Source organism: Mytilus trossulus, chromosome 8 (assembly GCF_036588685.1).
Source record: "Mytilus trossulus isolate FHL-02 chromosome 8, PNRI_Mtr1.1.1.hap1, whole genome shotgun sequence".
Lineage (NCBI taxonomy): Eukaryota > Metazoa > Mollusca > Bivalvia > Mytilida > Mytilidae > Mytilus > Mytilus trossulus.
Genome location: NC_086380.1, coordinates 34,923,937 through 34,946,946, shown reverse-complemented (window position 1 = coordinate 34,946,946; position 23,010 = coordinate 34,923,937). Strand labels below are relative to the sequence as shown.

Below are 23,010 nucleotides of genomic sequence, written 5' to 3'. Positions count from 1 at the left end.
TAGTGGCATTTGTTGTGGTTAAATACGACAGTACTACAACAACATTTGATATCAACGAATCCAGACTTGAACTGCTTGCACGCAAACAAATACAGTATGCCACTATTCCAACAACTAGATTTGCACTGCTTGAGTATACCAAACGAGCTACATACCAAGATGGCCATGTTTGGGGACAGGCAATCATCTACCTAGTCCTGGTGATTGGGGATGGCTTAAGGAGAACGCAGATGGAATGTGGATAACTCATTGGACATTATTATCAGCAATTGTTGTATCTTGCCAGGAGTTACACAAATGTGGCTGTAAAAAAACTTGTTCTGGTAGATATAAGTGTTACAAAGCTGGCTTGACCTGTACAACATTGTGTTCGTGTAGCTGTTAAAACGGAAAACATCGGAAAATATCGTAGATTATTACACTGATCAATCCTCCAGCATGTCTAACATAATTACCGATATATCAAACGGACATTTTATCGTATATATATACCACTATTATTTCACTCGAGTGTATGAACTTTTCAACCCAAACCGGAAGTGGTGATTTTTTTTACAATTGTTGTCTGTTTGACATATTTTCATATCATTTTATTGTTTTTCAAATAGTTTGCATGGCAAATATAGCGTTGAAAATGGTTAGGACAGTTTTTCAATCTGAAAGATTGAGCAAAATGATGTCAATTTTGAATTCAAGATGGCCGCCGTGAAAAAATCGAAAACATGTTGGCTATCCCTCTAATATGATAAATTACTTCCTAATGAACGTCTATGGCAAATCCCTTGCTTGTATCACAATTTGCATGATTTGGTCAAATTTCGGTACTAAGCCGCCCCACTATTACATATTATTTTTCTTTTTCTTTTCTACTAATTTTATCTCTTTTCTGTTTATACTATTTTCCTATATTCCCAATTTTCCCCCATGGCTCTATCCTAGTATAATATAGTTAATTCAATAATTTAAACTCGAAACCCCAAATTTGATGTGACTTGTGGCAAAAACAATTTTAATCTTAAATTGATACCTTGTTAAGCTGGGGTCACACATTCACGATTTTTACTACCGTCCTCGACAGGACCATTCCCGATTAAAATTTATCAAAAGTCTGATCAAGATCCTGTGAATCGTGGATGGAAATTCAACTTAAATCAAAATAATAGTAATCCTATCACGGTCCGCTCTATCGCATTGCAAACGGCTTTGTCTGGTCTCAGTCGTATTGTATTCTGTAATTGTCGGGACTCTGACGTGGGTATCATTGATTAATTTCGTATTAATAACGGGACTGTTTCGGAACGGTTTCGGCAAAAAACGGTTCGTTATCGACTAGATCTGGATGCAATCTGGACTCAATCGGCAGAAAAACAACTATGAAAAATTACTCCAGATCATTCCCGTTCCACAAGACACCGTGCAGAATACACAAGACATTGTTCGTAATTCGATCCGATACAGCAGAATCTGTCACGACATAGCCACGATTGTAATCCGACTAGACAAAATCAGCTGAGTTGTCCCGAATGTTACGGGACGCACCTAACTGTCGGGGTGCTTTGCCGAACTATTCGGACTCTTCCCGACTCGTAAGAATCTGTTACGAACAAAAACGACTGCGTTCAGACAATGATAGGACATTCCAGATAATTGAGGATACTAATCCGACTTTTTCACTTTTCGTGTCGTATTGCTGTCTGATCTCAAACGGGAGCAATAATCGGCAATGTGTGAACCCCGCATTAGCAAATACTTTTTTTTTTAGCAAATAACACTTCACACCCTTCTAAATATTCTATTTTGATAAACTCCGTACAGTCACCTTTAATTATTTACATTTTTGTCTCTGATTGTATGATTTAAGATAAATTTTATATAATTGGGATTTTGTATTAGTTGTATAACTATTGACGTTAACCGGTTTGGTGGTCAGTCTTTAAGTAAATTGCAAGATTTTTAGTAACCGATGGCTAGATAGTAACCCCACACACGCACGACATATTTATATAGGGTATTATTTTTAACAAAAATATTAATAATCAAGTTGTTATATAGTACAGAATTTAAATGTGTTGTATTTATTTTGAAGACTTTTTTTTGTAACATAACCTGTCACTGTAAACATTCTGTAGTCAGACAATATAAAGAACTCTTCATACACATTTTTATCCTGTAAAGTTTATCCATAAATCAGTGAGCCGTATGATAGGCACCATTTAAGTATATCCCGCACCTCCGTTATTTAAATAATTATCATCCCGGAAGTTATTCCGAGCGTTAACAATTGAAATGTCCCTATTCTTAGTGCATACCTGTTAATTTTATTGCGACGTTCGAAAAAGGTTTTCAAATTCTTGTCATATATGAGAGAGGCGATGGCTAAAGTTTTCCTAGTATTCTGGTGTGTTATCCTGCAATTAGGTAAGTAGTTTTGTTATTATATTAGAAATTATTCATAAAAAGTGCGATATCCGTGTTAATGTATAACGTTTTCCTTTCAATATTTTACTACATACTATGATAAAACTCTGAAGGGGGGTTAACGAGATACAGTCAACCGTACATTGACCTATAATGGTGTACTTTTTTAAATTTTCATTTGGATGGAGAGTTGCCTCATTGGCACTCACACCACATCTTCCTATATTTTTCTATTTACTACTTATAAAAAGGTCCGAAGTAACAGAAATTAAAGAAATCTTACAGAAAAAGATAAAACTGGTGTGTTTAAAGTAAATAAAAAATTATTTCAAATTTGTTATGTTTAACTCGTTAATTTGTTATGTTGACATCGGCTATAGGTGAAAGGTAAAAAAAATTGAAATTCAAATTGCGTCATTTGAATATAGTCTTGTGTTATTTTGTCAAATTATATCAATTGAATATGACAATTTAAAAACAACTTAATAAATATAGATTGTAATAACATGAGTAAAATAAGGCGTGTAAATTCGCCGTACATCATACATTTGGCAGATCTTTTTATCAAGGACTATCGTCTTGTAAATGTTGTTTTATTATATAACACATATATTCATAGGTAGGTGTTGAGTCAATGCATAGAGTGCTCTAATTTTATGTAATAGTATTGGCAAATATTCGTAAGGTACATGCTAATTTGTACAATGTTCTTAATATACAAACACTACTACTATACCAGTATATTTTGATGTTAATATATCTAAAATTACATGTATTCAAATATCAGATAAAGATGAACCAAATAACGACAGGTAGATCTCCATGACCGTGAACACAGAAATAACCGTATATAACATAAACAGATAAACTAGTACAAAGAATGTTTCATTACGGGTTTTTTAACAATAGTAAATGAAATAATTTTCGATAAGCAATAGCTACATTGTATAGGTAAAGTGTAAATGAATATCGGACTTAAATAAAATGAATCCAACGACCTCATACATTTTTACTGGTTCATTTGAATGATATTTTAATGTTTATTCTTATCTATTTTTAAACAGAATTATTAACGACAACTAACGATAAAATGGACAACCAGATCCACAACCTTATAGATTGTTCCAGGAAAAATTTAACAACAATGCCTGATGTTCTGCGAAATTCTACAACAGATCTAAATCTTCAAGGAAATCTTTTACACGTAGTTCCTGCATGGTCTTTCCAAAAATCAAGAATATTAAAAAGCATAGATCTGTCCTATAATCGACTGAAGGTGATTGAAAGGGGAGCGTTTGCAGGACTAGTTAAACTTTCCATTCTCAACCTTAGAAGTAATTTATTAACTTCAAAATTACTTAATATGAATATTTTTCAAGGTCTGATTTCTCTTCAGGAATTAGTAATACAAAATAATAAATTTTACGATAATTCTACTTTTTTTCAAACCGTAATATCTCGAGTAAAATCATTGGTTAAGTTGAAAATGGATCTGAGTAGACCAAACAAAATAGATAAATGTCTTTGTAATTTATCAAACCTACAAGACCTTGAAATTTTAGGATTGCCTGGACAATCATATTCAGATGATTTTTTTCAAAAAATAAAGTGTCTTAGAATAGAAACGTTAATGCTTGATTCCGTGCTTTCACTAGCACCAAATACGTTCATTTCTTTTCCAAATTTAAAGACGCTAAGGATAGCGATACACACCGCTCGTGCTAGGTACGACGTAATAAGCAGCATATTTAAATCTTTGAAGATATTCAAGGGTAGAAATATGACGGAACTAAGCATTACTGGTAATCCACATAGAAACGGATTTGTATTGGGCCATCCTCACTTTGCAGTACTTGAAAAAATATGTCTACAGAAGTTAAATTTGGTCGGTGATAGTATACTTGGTGTAAAGTTTAATCCTTTTTTAAGATATGGACTTAAGGAGAATTGTTTAGAAGAATTAAATTTGTCAGATAATTTACTGTTCGATAGTAAAGATAAATATGTGTTTGCATTTTGTGCGTTTAAGCATTTAAAAATAATCAGAATTCCACGTGAGGTAGTAAAAGACAATAGAGTAAAACGATCCACCAAAGATGACGTATCCTACTCGGTTTGTCTGCCGAAAACATTAGAACAATTGGACCTTCATTCGCACGTTAAATCATATATAAGGAGGAGAGTTGCCAATCTAACTATCATCAACGGGTCAAATTTAAAAGTTTTAAATATGGCTAATGTGACAGTCCAAGATTGTAATGGAACGATTAATGGCATTGAAAACTTAGAATATTTGGATATGTCAGGATTTAACTGCAAATTATTGAGTGAACATCTTCTCTCACATTTTCCTAAACTAATTACTTTCATTGCACAAGATGCAAAACTTGGAATCGGGTTGAACTCCCTAGAAACTGCATCAGAATTCTTTGAGAGGAATTTAGATGTACAACATATTGATCTTATGATGAATAGCATACATTCATTACCAGATGGCTTGTTCAATCATCCTTTTAGACAAAAAATTTCTATCATATTGGATAAAAACAACTTACAATCACTACCAAACTTTCCGTCAAAACCGAATACTATTCAACAAATCAGTCTAAAGTACAACAAATTTTCGTGTCTAAAAGAAGACGAGATGACTAAACTTGACATTATTAAACCTTCCAGTGTTTTTCTTCGTGGTAATCCGATTGAATGCTCTTGTAAGACGTTAAGTTTTCTAAAATGGGTGCACCGTTCAGGTATTATAGGTGATGTCGATGAAGTAGAATGCGTCCTCCAAAATGGTACCTTAGCAAGTTTGTCTCATTTCTTGCGAAATCTTAAAACATTTGAAATCAGTTGCGAATCGCAAATATGGTTAATATTTGCAAGTAGTTTTACTTCTGTCATTATTTTAGCTGTAATCTTCGGAATAATATACTATCGCTACCAATTTGCATTTGAGTATTTCTTTCTGAGAATTAAAATGAAACTCAGGCATTACCAGCCTCTTTTGGAAGAGTTTAATCATGATGCGTTTATCTCATACAGTCACAAAGACATACCATGGGTTAAAACACTCTACGACAAATTGGACTCGAAAGGCTTCAACCTCTGTTTATATGACAAAGATTTCCAAGGTGGAATGCCTATTGCCGAGTGCATCGTTGAAGCAATAAATTCAAGCAGAAAGGTTGTATTTGTTATTACTAAGGATTTCTTGGAAAGTAGTTGGGGAACGTATGAAATAGAAATGACAAGAATGCATGCCTTCAGAGAGGGTCGTGAATCGATGGTTATTGTGATAATGAAGGATGCTATTGACAAGGACAAGCTTCCGAAGGCCTTGAAAGAAATATGGTATAAGGTCGTCTGTATTGTGTGGCCATTTCAAACCGAGGCTCCGTATAATTCTGAAGAAATTTTTTATGAAAAATTATGCATAGCATTATCAGAAGGTCGCAGGAAATTATGTGATGATAACACTTCAAATCTGTAGATAAAAATCAAGCCTGTGTACAAAATATTTAAGATATGTATATATCAGAAAATGTTTGAATAAAAAAATATAGTGCTATGTGATAAACTCATAATAATAAACCACATGTTGAGCAGATAATGCTTACCTTTCCGTAGCACCCACAGTTAAAAGCTAGCACTTCAAACTGTTCAGAGTCTGAATTGACCAGTTTTTGTGCTCGACCAGTCAAATCGAGAACACATTTTACTTGACTAGTCTCGACATTGTCTCGACTGGACTTAATTGTACTTAAGTGTACTCGACTAGGTCTCGACTTTACTTAATTAGTCTGAAATGGTCTTGACCAAGGCTTGACCTGTCTCGACCTGTCCTGACTAGTCTCGACTCAGTCTGAACCAGTCTCGACCTGTCTCGACTAGTCTCGACTCAGTCTGAACCAGTCTCGACGTGTCTCGACTAGTCTTGACCTTCAAATTTAGTTTTGACTGGTATAAAGAAGCCCATCTAACTAAATTAAATATTGATCTTACAAATTCAAGCTTAGTAGGTAGTTTGATTACTGGCTGTGAAATAAAAAAAAAAAAATTTTACAATAGGTAAAAATAAAAATTATTATTTAACTTCAGATAGGCATCTTTAAATTTTCTAATAACTTTTTCAAAATCACTTGGATTTTCATCAAACTATGCACCTTTCTGAGATATATATCAAGCTAACTGAATCCCATTTTATTTACTCTTTTGTTGTATAGCTATGAAATTTAAGAATTAAAGTCATTTCGGTAAAAAAAAGCTAGGATTTGCAATTTGGATAAAATAGAGATAGGCATCTTTAATTTTTATAATAACTTTTTCAAAATCACTTGGATTTTCATCAAGCTATGCAGCTATCTTAGATATATATCAAGCTTACTGAATCCCAATTCATTTACTTTTTTGTTGTATTACTGTAAAATTTAAGAATTAAAGTCATCTCGGTAAAAAAAGCTAGGATTTGCAATTCAGACAAAATAGAGATAGGCATCTTTAATTTCTTTAATAACTTTTTCAAATCAACTTGGATTGTCATCAAACTATGCAGCTATCTTAAATATATATCAAGCTTACTGAATCCCATTTCATTTACTTTTGTTTTGTATAGCTGTAAAATATAAGAATTAAAGTCATCTCGGTAAAAAAAGCTAGGATTTGCAATTTGGACAAAATAGAGATAGGCATCTTTAATTTTTTTAATAACTTTTTCAAATCAACTTGGATTGTCATCAAACTATGCAGCTATCTTAGATATATATCAAGCTTACTGAATCTTATTTCATTTACTATTTTGTTGTGCTGTTGTAAAATTTAAGAATAAAAGTAATGTTGGTAAAAAAAGCTAGAATTTGCAATTCAGACAAAATAGAGATAGTACACTTTAATTTTTTAAATAACTTTTTCAAATCAACTTGGATTTTGATCAAACTATGCAGCTATCTTAGATACATATCAAGCTTCTTGAATCCCAGGTTATTTAGATTTTAGTTGTATTGCTTTAAAATTTAAGAATCAACGTATTCTAGGTAAAAAAGCTAGGATTTGCAGTTTTGACAAAATAGAGATAGTACACTTTAATTTTTTCATAACTTTTTGAAATCAACTTAGATTTTCATCAAACTCTATAACTATCTTTGCAATATTCTTGCTAAATATCTTACTAAACCATAAGTTGTTATTTAGTTTGGTGTATTTCTGTCAAATTTAAGAATTTAATTAATCTACATGTAGTTCAAAAAGCTTTGATATTAGAAATATATCTTTCTTTAAATAAAAATATTAAACTTTTGTTTTTTACAGAAAAAAGGTGTATTTTTTTAAGATTTCATATCTTTTTCAAATCAGCTTAAACAAAATAAACCCCTTTTTTGTAGTGAAACAAAAAAATAATATCATGAACTTTCACAACAATCCTTGATAACCTTTTAAAAAAAGAAATGTGTTTCAAAGTTACAGTAAACATTTATTTTTTAAAAATCAAATCTTAAAATATTTTTTTGTCAAATTTAATGACATGGCACTATAAATGGTTTAATTACATCAGTACACCTGAGTTTTACAGATAATAAGAAAGCCCTACTTTTCTTAAACTCGTGTATTACTTATCAAGAGAATTAAAAAAGCCTTGCGATTTAGATTTAACAGGATGTTGCAACTTTGAAAAAATGTTATTTAGAATTTAAAACTCTCTTGTAGATGTGATTTTTTTAATAAGTTTGCCCCAAGCAGAAGGTATTGCCTTATAAATCACCACAAATCAGAAGAACTATTTGAATAATTTCTTTAATTTTTCTTTGCTTTTTGATATATAAATAGGATATATATATATATATATCAAAAGGAATAAAGCATTAAAGGAATTATATAACTAATTTATATATACTTTTTCCAAAATTATGAGGAAAGATATATATCTAATATTGTAGCTTTTTGACCTACATTTAGATTAATTAAATTCTTAAATTTGACAGAAATACACTAAACTAAATAACAACCTATGTTTCAGTAAGACTGATACATCACCAAGGTAGCTATATAGTCTGAATAAAATCCAAGTTGATTTGAAAAAGTTATTAACAAGTTTAAAGTGTACTATCTCTATTTTGTCAAAACTGCAAATCCTAGCTTTTTTTACCCAGATTAAATTAATTCTTAAATTTGACAGCAATACACCAAACTAAATAACAACCTGGGATTCAGTAAGATTAATACATCAACAAGGTAGCTATATAGTTTGAATAAATCCAAGTTGATTAGAAAAAAATTTAAAAAAAATTAAAGTGTACTATCTTTATTTTGGTTGAACTGCAAATTCTAGCTTTCTTGACCTAGATTAATAAAATTCTTAAATTTGACAGCAATTCAACAAAAACCAAAATAACCTGGGATTCAGTAAGCTTGATATATATCTAAAAGAGCTGCCTAGTTTGATGAAAATCGAAGTTGATTTGAAAAAGTTATTAAAAAAGTTTACAGCAATACAACAAAAAAGAAAATGAAATGAGATTCAATAAGCTTGATATATATCTAAGATAGCTGCATTGTTTGAGGAAAATCCAAGTGATTTTGAAAAAGTTATTAGAAAATTTAAAGTGTACTATCTCTTTTTTGTCCGAAATTGCAAATCCTAGCTTTTTTTACCAACATTTCTTTAATTCTTAAATTTTACAGCAATACAATAAAAAAGAAATGAAATGGTATTCATTAAGCTTGATATATATCTAAGATAGCTGCATAGTTTGATGACACTCCAAGTTGATTTGAAAATGTTATTAAAAAAATTAAAGATGCCTATCTCTATTTTGTCCAAATTGCAAATCCTAGCTTTTTTTTTACTGAGATGACTTTAATTGTTAAATTTACAGCTATACAAAACAAAAGTAAATGAAATGGGATTCAGTAAGCTTGATACATATTTAAGATAGCTGCATAGTTTGATGACAATCCAAGTTGATTTGAAAAAGTTATTAAAAAAATTAAAGATGCCTATCTCTATTTTGTCCAAATTGCAAATCCAAGCTTTTTTTACCGAGATGACTTTGATTCTTAAATTTTACAGCTATACAAAACAAAAGTAAATGAAATGGGATTCAGTAAGCTTGATATATATTTAAGATAGCTGCATAGTTTGATGAAAATCCAAGTTGATTTAAATAAAAGTTATTAAAAAAATTAAAGATGCCTATCTCTATTTTATCCAAATTGCAAATCCTAGCTTTTTTTACTGAGATGACTTTAATTCTTAAATTTTACAGCTATACGAAACAAAAGTAAATGAAATGGGATTCATTAAGCTTGATATATATTTAAGATAGCTGCATAGTTTGATGACAATCCAAGTTGATTTGAAAAAGTTATTAAAAAAAATAAAGATGCCTATCTCTATTTTGTCTGAATTGCAAATCCTAGCTTTTTTTTAACGAGATGACTTTAATTCTTAAATTTTACAGCAATTCAACAAAAAAGTAAATAAAATGGGATTCAGTAAGCTTGATATATATCTTAGATAGGTGCATAGTTTGATGAAAATCCAAGTTGATTTAAAAAAGTTATTAGAAAATTTAAAGATGCCTATCTGAATTTATATAACAATTTCTTTTTTACCTATTGTAAAAAAAAAAAAAAATTATTTCACAGCCAGTAATCAAACTACCTACTAAGCTTGAATTTTGTTAGATCAATATTTTATTTAGTTAGATGGGCTTCTTTATACCAGTCAAAACTAAATTTGAAGGTCAAGACTAGTTGAGACAGGTCGAGACTGGTTCAGACTGAGTCGAGACTAGTCGAGACAGGTCGAGACTGGTTCAGACTGAGTCGAGACTAGTCAAGACAGGTCGAGACAGGTTGAGCCTTGGTCAAGACCATTTCAGACTTATTAAGTAAAGTCGAGACTTAGTCGAGTACACTTAAGTACAGTTAATAGATATAGGAAGATGTGGTGTGAGTGCCAATGAGACAACTCTCCATCCAAATAACAATTTAAAAATTAAACCATTATAGGTTAAAGTACGGCCTTCAACACGGAGCCTTGGCTCACACCGAACAACAAGCTATAAAGGGCCCCAAAATTACTAGTGTAAAACCATTCAAACGGGAAAACCAACGGTCTAATCTATATAAACAAAACGAGAAACGAGAAACACGTATATATTACATAAACAAACGACAACTACTGTACATCAGATTCCTGACTTAGGATAGGTGCAAACATTTGCAGCGGGATTAAACGTTTTAATGGGCCCAAACCTTCTCCCTTTTTCTGAAACAATAGCATAACATCACAACATATAAAAACATACGATAAAATATCAATTGGCAGACTTAACTCAATCAAAAAACGTATGATTACACAATGAACGAATAAATTTGATCTGCGATATCTGAATACAAATGCACAGTTAATTAAATATTAGAGACAAACATTCATGACCAAAAGGCTAACAAACAAATTCAAACACACTGAGAAATATTTAACCAATCAATGTTCACTTTAGAAAAAAATCGTTTTTTTATAATCTTGAAGTTTATACAAATGTTGTAAGAATAAGTGAAAAATTGAAGATATTACAAATAATCAAAGCTGGTATACAGCCAAGATCCATATAAATAAAAAATGACAAAAAAGCATTATAAACAGTATCAACAGGTCGAATTAACAAGAAAATACGATTTGAGAGTTAAGTCCAGTTGAGACAATGTCGAGACTAGTCGAGTAAAATGTGTGTCATACACAAAAAATGGTCAATTCAGACTTTGAGCAGTTTGTAGTGTAGGTTCGTGTTACTCAGTCCATCATTTTCTATGTTGTCTTTCGTAAAGAGCTGTTTGTGTTGTGGAATTTTTTTTTGCATATTTTTTTCTTTTTGTTTTCTTTTGCTTTGGTGTTGTCATTCTTATTTTCGACTTCTGAGTTTGAAAGTCCCTTTTGTATTATTGACTTCTCTTTTTAATTAATGAAGATTGGTAATGAGTTATGTTTGGTGTACCTACTTTGTACTAGACAAGTTATCATTGATTTTTTCAAGGTGTTTATCAATAAAACGTAACGGTATTTGAAAGGACAATAACATTACGCATGCATATCCAACTCAGAGACAGCCAATTCTTGCTCTTTCTTCAAATCTACAAAAACCGGTTTGTTCAATCTTGTGTTAGATCCAGCTGGATATCAAATACTTCAAACGAACTCCTAAAAAAGAGACCTTGAATTAGAAGACACGTCTACCTGCTATACAAAGATAACAGTGGTAGCAAAATTATAATAGAGGGGCGAAAGATACCAGAGGGACCATCACACTCATAGATTGAAAATAAACTGACAACACAAAGGCTTAAAATAAAAAAAGACAAACAGACAAAAAAATAGTACAGAAGACACAATATAGTGAACATAAGATTAAGAAACCAAACCCCACCAAAAATTGGGGGTAAACATCATGGATGCAATTGCAGTGAGATATTGTGAATGCCGTGACAAAGGATTTGTTAATTAGATTCAACTCTTTGGCCTAAAAAAAACAATGACAAAACGTAAAAACACTGAATATAAAGGATTGCAAAGAGTCGACCTTTAACCTTAGCTACTTAGGTAGTTATATATCAGGAAATTATTGAATGAAAATATTTGTTATCGTTAACAAAAAGAACAATTATATAATGAGTCCAAATTACACAGATTCCCTACTCGTATTATCTTCTTTATAATCAGTTTACCACTAAAAAGAGTCAAAACTCTAATCTGGCACTAAATTGAGAAAGATTATATTATAGGAAACATAGGTACTATTAAAGTTACAAGTTGGTCGGACTTCAACTTCATCAATGACTTAAGTGACCAAAAACTTTATCATGAAGCGGGACAGACGGACGAACGAACAGAGTGACAAGTAGTTTTACTTCTGTCATTATTTCAGCTGTAATCTTCGGAATAATATTCTATCGCTACCGATTTGCATTTGAGTATTTCTTTCTGTGAATTAAAATGAAACTCAGGCATTATCAGCCTCTTTCGGAAGAGTTTAATCATGATGCGTTTATCTCATACAGTCACAAAGACATACCATGGATTAAAACACTCTACGACAAATTGAAGTCAAAAGGCTTTAACCTCTGTTTATATCACAAGGATTTCCAAGGTAGAATGCCCATTGCTGAGTGCATCGTTGAAGCAATAAATTCAAGCAGAAAGGTTGTATTTGTTAGTATTAAAGATTTCTTGCAAAGTAGCTGGGGAACGTATGAAATAGAAATGACAAGAATGCATGCCTTCAGAGAGGGTCGTGAATATATGGTGTATTGTGACACTGAACGATGATATAAAATAAAAGACAACCTTACGAGGGTCTTGAAAGAAATCTGGTATAAAGAAGTATGTAAAGTATGGCCATCTGATTCAGAGGCTCCGTAGAACTCTAAAGATATGTTTTACGAAAAATTATGTATAGCGTTATCTGACGGCCGTACGAACTTATGTGATGATAACACTTCAAATTTATAGATAAACATCACATTTGTGTACTACAAAATATCAACAAAAATATTGTGATGTGATGAACTCGTCAAAATAAACCATATGTAGAGCAGAATTTGCTTACCCTTCAGAAGCACAAAAGATAACCCACGGTTTAAAGTGTGGTTCGTATTACTCTGCTCTGTTTTGTAAAATGTTGTTTCCTTTTTGTTTATTTTTGTTTTGTTTTTTTAAGTCATGGCATTGTCAGGGTTATTTTTGATTGATGTATTTGGGTGTCTTTATGGCGATATTGACTTCTCTATAACATCTATTAAAGGTTAATTCTGTTTTATGTTTATTGTTTCGTGAAATACCTGCTTTGTACTTGACCGAAAAGTTTACCATGGTGTTTTAATGTGCGAACCTACAAAACGTAGCGGAATACAAAAAGACAAATTATATTCATACCAGACATAGAGACGTCAATCTAAAACCAGTTCCAAAGTCATCGGTTTGAATAAACTGGTGACCGAACTCCTACATACGATATATTGATAAATTGGTAGTGGACCTTTTATATAATGTGGTGCATCCAATTCTTGTGAAATGAAACGCCTGCACGGTTTCCCTTTAGATATGAGGGAACCATTTAAACAAATATTTAGGAAGCACAGGTCGCATTTCGTGTCATTAAATAATGAATGTTCAGTTTTGTCACGTTTGCTTTTTCATTTTTACGTTTTTTGCCATGTCAAGGATTTGTATTTATATACCAAACCGTTGTCACGACATTCATAATATCTCACTTCATTTGCGTCCATGATTATTTAAATGTTATCCTGTGTACACATGTAATTGTCCTTAATGTGCTACAGTGCATAATAAATAAAGAAAACGTTTTAATATTAATGAAAAGAATATGTACATGTATCTCTGTTTTGGTGTTGATGACTTGTTTGTAGATTTTACTTTACTGAACATTGTTACTTTTTACTGTTATCTGTTTGCATAATGAACTTGGTCCATTTAATTCAGAGGAAAATATTTTTGTTAATGGACGACGAAGACGTATAACACCAAATGCCAAGTGATAAGAAAAGTTGACTTGAACCATTTGCATTAGATGAGCTAAAAAGTGGTGATTTTACAAATTTCGGACATTATTTTTTTTTAAATTGTTCACGGAACTTTGATGACTGGTTTATATAAGTAAAGATAACCTCCCTTTAGTTTTTCATAAAAAAAAATATTTGACATTGAGAATTATTGATAGGTTTCAAAGCAAGTGATTATGAATATCGCTTGATATCAACTTGAGTTATTTGAATTCAATGTCATAATAAACGAGCCTTCGGCTTTTTTATAATTAAAATTTGAATAAAATAACGAGAGTTGATGTCAAGCGATATCTCATTCTCACAAGTTGTTTTAGAACTTAACGTATTTGTCTGAAAGTCAACACTCTCATTATGTTAAATTAAAAGTACGGGAATCGTTGGTCTAGTATTTTGAACACGAAATGTACATCGTTGTTAAATGTGAAGGCCAGACGAGTAGCCAATGTAAAGGCTGTTAATTTTCTAATGATGCTGTATAAGCATATGAAAATTTAATGTTTTCATAAGTATGATTTATTCGAAACAATAAGGATTTTTTTTAACCCAGGAATAGAGTACCTTAGCCATATTTGGCCGACGATTTGGATTTTTGAGTCGTCAATGATTTTCAACTTTGTTCTTCTAACTATTTTGGTCTGAGCGTCACTGATGAGTCTTAAATAGACGACACGTGCGTCTGTTGTATCAAATTTTTAGTCTGCTAACTATATACAATTAACGAATATTTTCGGATCACAATGTCTATTTCGCAAGCATAGATAAGCGCCATAACCATAAGAGAAGGAATTGCATTCTTTGAAAAGGTGCTTTTAATTAAAAACAAAACGGAGTACGAAACTTACTGGACAACAGAAAAGATTTAGAAAAAAGCTATGTAATAAAAAGTATTTCACTAAACGAGGTCTACCCCCTACTGCCACAAAATAAATCACCAATATCCAAAATAAAAAATACACATATTAAATCGAACCATTAACGTTTTTGTGGCCCTTAATAGCTTGCTGTTTGGTGTGAGCCAAGGCTTCGTGTTGAAGACCGTATCTTGGCCTATAATGGTTTACTTTAATAACTTGTGACTTGGATGGGAGGTTATGTCATTGGCACGCATACCACATCTTCCTATATATCCAGCTTTATTCCAATTGACAATAAAATTTGAATTCAATTTCATAAATATATATAATAACAATGAAATGAATATTTCACTTCATTAGATGTAATAGCATTGCCAGAAAAGAGGAACGAAATATACCAGAGGGAGAGTCAAACTCATAGATTGACATACAGACAAAAAATTGTTCAAAAGACACAACATACATGACATAGAAAACTAAATACTAAGCAACACGAATCCCACCACAAACTTGGGGTGATCTCAAGTGTTCCGGAAGAGTAAGCCGATCCTGCTCCACATGTGGCACCCGTCGTGTTGCTTATGTTATTACAAATCCGGTAAATAGTCGTATTCGGTATTCGGTAGGTCCCATTCGTGAAAAGGGAAGGGTATTGTAGTTACGACATAAGGAACATATCCGATATCATCTGTGAAACGATTATTCCAAAACGGCCAAACAACTCGAAATGGCGTCCGTAAAATTTACGTAGGGATGATTTCAACTTCATTATTTGGAACTCTCGGTTTGATAGCTTCCATGTGAGTAGCAACCCTTTATCAAGGCTATTATAATAAGAAATACTAGCCCGGGAATATGGTAAAAGGGAGTTTGTTTGTTTACATTTTTGAACATTTCAAACAGAAAAAAAGTGGTCACACCAAAAAACCCATGATCAATCCGGACATTACATGTATACATACTGTGATTAGTAAAATTTTAATCATAGAACATAAGATAATGACAAAATCAATACTGAATAGAGATAGAAATTAATTAAAATAGAAAGAATGAGAATTATGTGGGAGAATAACATGAAGACATTTCGTGAAGGATATAGAAATTGGGTAACAAAATACTGATTATAAAAAATGAGGTGCAGTATAAAAATATCATAAACAGAAAAAAAGAGAAAAGTATAATCATGTTCTGGAGAATTTAACATAAAACGTCTGTTTTTAAAAGACAAAAGAACAGTGCGCTAACAATTGTTCCAAAATAAAGAAACAAAGGAGCTCTAATCCTACCTATATCTTGTGCTCTATGCTTCCAAGACACTTTTTTTATTTCTAATGAAACACATAAGCTGTGCGTACGTTCTGTAATGAACCGAAGTAATAGGTCGAACTAACAGACTAGTGTAACTCTCAATGCTTTGGATGTTTTTACGTCTCCTGATTTAACGCACCATTTATTTAAAACCATATCCAAAAAATAATACATGCAAGCATGCATAACACACACATATGGTACTGTCTTGAATTAAAATGCAGAAATGATAAAAGACTCACATTTCTATCTACATTTTATTTAAAATATGGACGGATCATGTGTTTATAACAACTGAGCAATGCATGATTTAAAAAATCAGATCTTACAATGTTACAATTCATATGAATATTGATATTTACACTAATATGATAGATAAAGGAAGATGTGGTGCGAGAGCCCATGAGACAACTCTACATCCAAATAACAATTTATAAAAGTGAACCATTAAAGGTCAATGTCAAAATAACAAGTAATTGCAAAAAGGTCTATACAATAAACATTATGGTCATGAATAACAGAACAATTTTGCGTATGTTTTAAATGTAAATCTTTTTGATTAGTGAGTAAATTTATATGTAAAATTACCTTGTATCAATGCAAAATGATATATTATATGTATTTGGCTGATTGTACAAATTGCTTATCAGACGAAAAAATAAATAACCATGTCTTTACTGTATGGAATCTGAACGATATAACTGTAAATTCAGAAATTACTGTTGAATGATCGTTAAGTCAAACAATTCAGACTAGATAACAATAAAAACTAGCGTTCATTATACCAGAAGTGAATTTCCTGCACATTTTTTCCAAATTTTGAATTGAAAATAATGGATTCACAAATGTACAAACGAATACGCGTTAAAAAAAGGGGGGTATGTCATACAGAAATAGGACAGAATGTAGGATTTTTTTTTAATTGTATAACAGTGATCTTAACAGCATTATAAAACTATTACCTTTGACGAAATGTCATTTTAACAAATGATTTGATTTTCTAATTTTATAAATATCATATATAACAATACTTGATATATTGTTTTAAAATATCATATGGAAAAATAAATGGAGCATCTGAGCACTAAATGATATGCTTTTGAAGTACATATGTGTTTTAAAAAAAAAAATCTTTTTAAAACAAAATAAGGTCATTTACACATGAAAGTATCACAAAAATATGAAAATAAAGTATACACATGAAAGTATCACGAAAATGCAATCAGCATATGAACATATCACAAAACATATCTCATTTTTCAAAGGAGCATAACAACTTTCAAATTTTGCAAATGCATTTCTAGAATTTCGAGGTAGCGGCAAGATGTCAACCAAATTTATATCGTTTAAGTTTTGTTTTTAATTCTGAAGTTTAAATGACGACGAAGATGAATTGAAGTAACTAATACCCTACTGTTTGTATTTATGATTCTAAAATGTGTATGTAGTAAACCGTTCCCCAGTTTATCCTCAGTTAATGTTCAGATACACGTTAAATTGGCATTTGATCATTACAATTAAATATCATCATGTACATATTGACTTCAACATCGTGGTAAACTACCATAACTAAAACATCAACGGGTTAACATGTACATACTATGCTGGTGGGAAATATCCTCTTTTTTTTGTCAAATTACATTAAAAAAATATAACATCCTTCTCTCAGAAAAGACTGTAATATTTTTCACTGAAATAACATAAAAAACGCGGTGCACACTGTATAACACGCGTAGGGGGTTGCTTTACAATGTGCACCACATTTTTTATGTTATTTCGAATAGACAGAAAAAATATTACAGTCATTTCTTATAATCTAGTTCAAATTTCTATTTTAAACCGTGGTAAACCATGAAAGAACGTTGATGATGTCACGGTCATATGACATAATTATGTCTATGGGCTGACAAACAAAACCACGTCAGCCAACTAGAAGAAGCGTTACATCCAAAATTAAATTTGAAATCGTTAAACTAATCTGAAATAGCTATTCTATATTACTACATGTGTGATTTCTATATAAATAAGTAAAGAAAATAATATCATCTAAAAAAACAAATACATAATGCAGGTATTACACTAATGGCATACATTTTACATAATACATGGAAGACACTAATAACATTAGATCATCTATACATACACTGGAATAGGGTAATTGTATACAAATATTACTTAAGCCAGTGCCTATGTGTATCAAAAAGTATAATGCAATATCCACATAATAAAAATTCTGACCTTTGTCTATAGTAATGCCACTTTGGTGGCTATTCTGTAGACGCTATCAACACCCTTTTAGTATATATATATAAATATACTTCTTATTCCTAACTTGGTATGTATGTGTATACAAGGATTTGTATAGTAAAAATCCTTGGTGTATACAAACTTGTATAACAACATCATGTTCTTTGTTTATTTGCTCAATAATATTGATAAACGTTTAAAATAGATTTTAAAAATCAACAATAATCAAAATTAATAAATAAGTTTCAAAAACATCTTATTTACAGTAAACCGCCTTGATCATTACAAAATAATTGAAACTGACTGTAACAATTTTATGACCATACAAGGGCCATTAGCACAAATAAACGTTTGGCATAATTAGTGAGAATCACTGTCATTTTTACGCGACCTTTTCTTTCTCAATTTTTGGCGGATTTTTGATCCTCTGTATTTAAGATCTTCCTCTGAAAAAGAATCTTGTGGTCGACTTCTACTCCTTTTACTTCTTCTCGTTTTTTTGAATTGATCAAAATTGTTCCAATCAGAGTTATCATCTGAGTCATGTTGGATGTTCATACGGAGCGATCTTGATGGTTTCTCGTCATCACTATCAGAGTCCGGTGTATACTTTTTTGTCGGTGATTTGCGTCTTGGAGAAATAGGTAATGAAGAAGGAGCCATAACATACTCATCATCCGATACGTTTTCTTCCAACAAATCCGCAACTATTTTCTCTGCTTCTGGTTTCTCTATGTCTTTGTCTATATTTAGCAATTTGTCCTTATCTTTTACTTTAAACAGTCTGTCTTCCTCATCTTCAGCTTTCGACAATTTGTCGTCACCATCTTTAGCCTTAAACAATTTATCTTCGTCATTTTGAGCCTTAAATGAATTGTCTTCGTCATCTTTAGCTTTCAGTAATTTGACTTCATCATCTTTAGCCTTCTTCTTTTTCTTCTTCCTTGGTTTCTTTTCTTTTTCGTTTTCCTCCTTAGTGTGTATCGGCTAAATAACAAATATTGACAGTTGAATTGGAAGTTTACTATTATACAAATAATCTATAAGCCCAATGGAAAGTGTACATTTTTGGGATCGGTCAAAGTAATATATTTTTTTTCATTGATTATTCTACTATCGAAATTCTTTTATATAATACAAGAGTTTAACTTTATTTGCAAATTAAAACAAAACACCACTCAAACATAAAAATCAATTGCATATCAACATTTATAACGAAATGAACTTTTAACAGTGATTGGCTCATCCTATAACTTGTTTAACCATTAAAATTTAAAATGATTACCACAGTATCCTTCAAAGATCCTTTTTTAGATATGTGTCTATGAAGAGAAGCCTCCCTTACTGTGTTGGGTCTGTATAATGATTCAAATGCTGCCTTGGAAGTTTCTCGGTCTACTATTGCTGGATCATCATCTAAAAATTCCTCTTTTATCATCTTGTACAACTCATCAATTCTGTAAAATAAATAGTGTTTACAATGAAATTTATACTACTAGTACATAGTTGGTATATGTTATATCTCTTTTAAAATACATCATTTAACCACCTTTAAAATCAACCAAATTTGTAAATAACTTGAATCGTATGTTCTTTACTAGTTCTTTTAAATTACTAGCAATAATTAAATCTTCATATTCCTACATTTTCTGCATGTGATTTATAGATCAGTTGAAGCAACGTCACTTTTGTTATGCATGAAGCATATTTGTATGTATATTATCAAATAAAACACAACAGGAAGATTGATCCTTACCTTTTCTGCATACTAAGAATACTAAGATCTGTAGAACTTTTAGCATCAGCTTTCTTTTTCCTCAAGTAGTTAGATAATTGTTCTTTCTCAAACAACTGTAAATATTCTAAATGGCGAGAACCATATTGGCGACCTTAAAATAAAATGGTTCACAATGTTAGATGGTAATGCCAAATATACGTCAACCTGACCAATGAGATAAAAAATCAAACAGCCGAAGGCAACCAATGGGTCCTCAACTTCGCGAGAAAATCCCACACCCGGTGGTAGACTTCAGCTGACCCCTAGACATAAATGTGTACTAGTTCAGTGAAATAGAAGTCATACTAAACACTAAAACATATAAATGAACATAACTCAAAATAATACAAGGCCAAATGCTTCTGATTTGGGACAGGCATAAACAAGTGGCGGGGTTAAACATGTTTTGTGAGGTATCAAACCTCCCCGATACATATACCAAACGTCGATCAATGCGCACAGTAAAACGCAGTTAAAAACTCCTGTAATGTGTTTATTATCATGACATCATAAAATATATGAGCAGAACATAACATGTATCAGGCCAACCACTGTTTTTTTAATAAATGTGTTTTTTTCCAGTTTATTTTAAACATATTTATTTAAAGTAGATTGTGAAACAAGTTTTGCAACTCATATTAATCTCTTTCCACTTTGCGGATGTGAGTGCTGTCTTCTAGCGGCATTAGCCTACTCTTTTTCGAAGTCTACAAGGATGTCTTTAAAATGCAAGAGATATGCCTCTCTCTTTACAAGGGTGAGTCATTTATCGTCCCCATCCAACGAACTATCATCGTGTCCTCAAGACCATACTTGCAAATGGTGCCAAGGGAAAGCTAAAATTCAGATCCTGTTTTCCTGTTCAAAGACCCTATTAGTGAACCAATATTAATTCCCAAATATGCCATCTTTAATAACCTGTCAACAGTATCGTAACTATATCCCCTTTTCTATAGTATCTAAATAATTGATCTTACTCAAACAGCTGTAAATATTCTAAATGCGGAGAACAGTATAAGCGACCTGAAAATAAATAAGTATGCTATCTCCTCGGACCAGTATCATATACTCTAATCATGTGGTGTCTGTTTATATTTTACCTTTGCGAAAATTATCTTCTAATGAACTTATTGGCTAATAGCAGAAAAAAAAATCCAATTATCCTTACAGGATAAATATAGAATAATAGGTAGTTTCCTTTTTGATACTGACCATATCATGTTGAATATCTAGACGAGCCCGTTAGGGCGAGTTTAGATATTCAACATGATATGGTCAGTATCAAAAACGAAACTACCTATTATTCTGTTTATCGGTAATTATGACGTCACGCAATGTTATGACGTCACACAATGTATTGCCTAATATTTTCAGTGATACAGCCAGTACGTTGATACTCGAAAATATTAGGCAGTAAGATCAAAGGGAAAATATACGAATTACCGATAAAGTATATATAATGTGTTATGTCTTGAAAACAATGGAAGGCAAGAAAGAAATAGTTCAAGGCAGTCGCATTACTCGCAATACAACAACCTACAATATTTATTTTATTCTATAGCATTTCTTACATATATTTTGAATGACTTTAGTTGATCACACTAATGCGAAAATTGATAACTAATGACACACTTAAATAAAATGTGTTATAATAAACATTATTATTGAATAATTAGACAATAGCATATATTCATCATCCTTTTTTCAAAGATTAAAATTACAAATGCAGTTCTGTAAAATTGATTCATTGAGAATAACTAAAAATATGGAGCACTCAATATTGACAAACTTTGTTAGTTACATTAATTTCTATACCAGTTACATATTTAGGTTAATAGGCAAAGGTTATTGAAATATTTTCTATTTTTGAATGTTTTGAACATTTTCCTCTGGCAGAAATTGTAACAGTTTTTTATGCACACTGGTACGTATAGAATAATGGCATTTGTGTCTTTGCTGCAGACTTATCAGAGGGATATGATAAAATCAGTATTCAAATAATATCATATTATTCTTCTAATCGTTAATTTGAATTCAATAAAGGCTTTTTGCTTGAGAAATGAATTAAAATGAGTAGGTGATAAAACTTCTTTTACGTAAACAAAACGTTGGGATAGTTGTATAATAAAAACGCTTGCATTTCATCGATAAGTTAATGAGGATAGACTTGATTACGTGACGTTGCTACTTTGATACATATCGACACTGCCTAATAGTTTTGAATATTATGGTGGTACCTAGCACTTTCATTAAAATTAATTTGACTTGTTTAATTTTTATAAAATTTTGTCATAGTATTTACTTTGACACTTTAACAAAAATATAACAAAAATTAAAAAAATTGAACCAACCGTTTTGTCAGAAAAATTACACTGGTTATATAGCAGTTTGACAAACACCAATTTTAATCATTGGGAATCTGTATATTCCCTTTGCAACACAACGTAATTAAAACGTTTAGCTGACTTTACAGAGTTTTCTCCCTGTAGTGTTAGGTACCACCTTAAGTCCTATTTCTAATCTATTACATATTAGGCAGTTATATCAAGTGGGTAATTAACATAAAATATCAGCTGATATTCACAGTGTTTATCATTGTTATCAAACAGCATAAAAGACTAGTCATTTTTAAACTCATATGTTGAAGTTACAACGGTCATGGCAACACAAAAAACCAAAACCCAACTAGCAAACAATTTGATAAACTATGTTTAACCCAACACTTCTGGTATTTTTATACTTTAACCGTGTTAATTTGTGCTCTCATTCTGTGTCCCTACTGAAACATTTAAGTACTTCTAGTGTATATTATATACTGTGTTAATAAAG

The 23,010-nt window shown here is 31.4% G+C and overlaps 2 protein-coding genes across 2 annotated transcripts in view; one reads left to right on the top strand and one right to left on the bottom strand.

Moving 5' to 3' along the window:
• The first annotated feature begins 2,298 nt into the window (after nucleotides 1-2,298).
• Nucleotides 2,299-5,992, top strand: LOC134680891 (toll-like receptor 4). Its single transcript, XM_063540171.1, has 2 exons — nucleotides 2,299-2,418; nucleotides 3,483-5,992. Exons 1-2 carry the CDS (start codon nucleotides 2,361-2,363, stop codon nucleotides 5,906-5,908), a joined length of 2,484 nt encoding a protein of 827 aa, XP_063396241.1. The 5' UTR covers nucleotides 2,299-2,360; the 3' UTR covers nucleotides 5,909-5,992.
• A 10,440-nt stretch (nucleotides 5,993-16,432) lies between these two features.
• LOC134727600 (transient receptor potential cation channel subfamily M member-like 2) overlaps nucleotides 16,433-23,010 on the bottom strand; it is a 47,768-nt gene continuing 41,190 nt past the window's right edge. Inside the window, exons 25-27 of the mRNA XM_063591980.1 lie at nucleotides 20,161-20,293; nucleotides 19,690-19,861; nucleotides 16,433-19,391 (exon numbers count right to left, since the gene is read on the bottom strand). Coding sequence (XP_063448050.1) covers nucleotides 18,765-19,391; nucleotides 19,690-19,861; nucleotides 20,161-20,293 — 932 coding nt within the window. The 3' untranslated portion in view covers nucleotides 16,433-18,764. The remainder of the gene's footprint in view (nucleotides 19,392-19,689; nucleotides 19,862-20,160; nucleotides 20,294-23,010) is intronic.

Coding starts and splice junctions, on each gene's coding strand:
- LOC134680891 (XM_063540171.1), top strand. CDS start 2,361: ATGAGAGAGGCGATGGCTAAAGTTTTCCTAGTATTCTGGTGTGTTATC. Junction 2,419..3,482: donor GTGTGTTATCCTGCAATTAG/GTAAGTAGTTTT, acceptor ATTTTTAAACAG/AATTATTAACGACAACTAAC.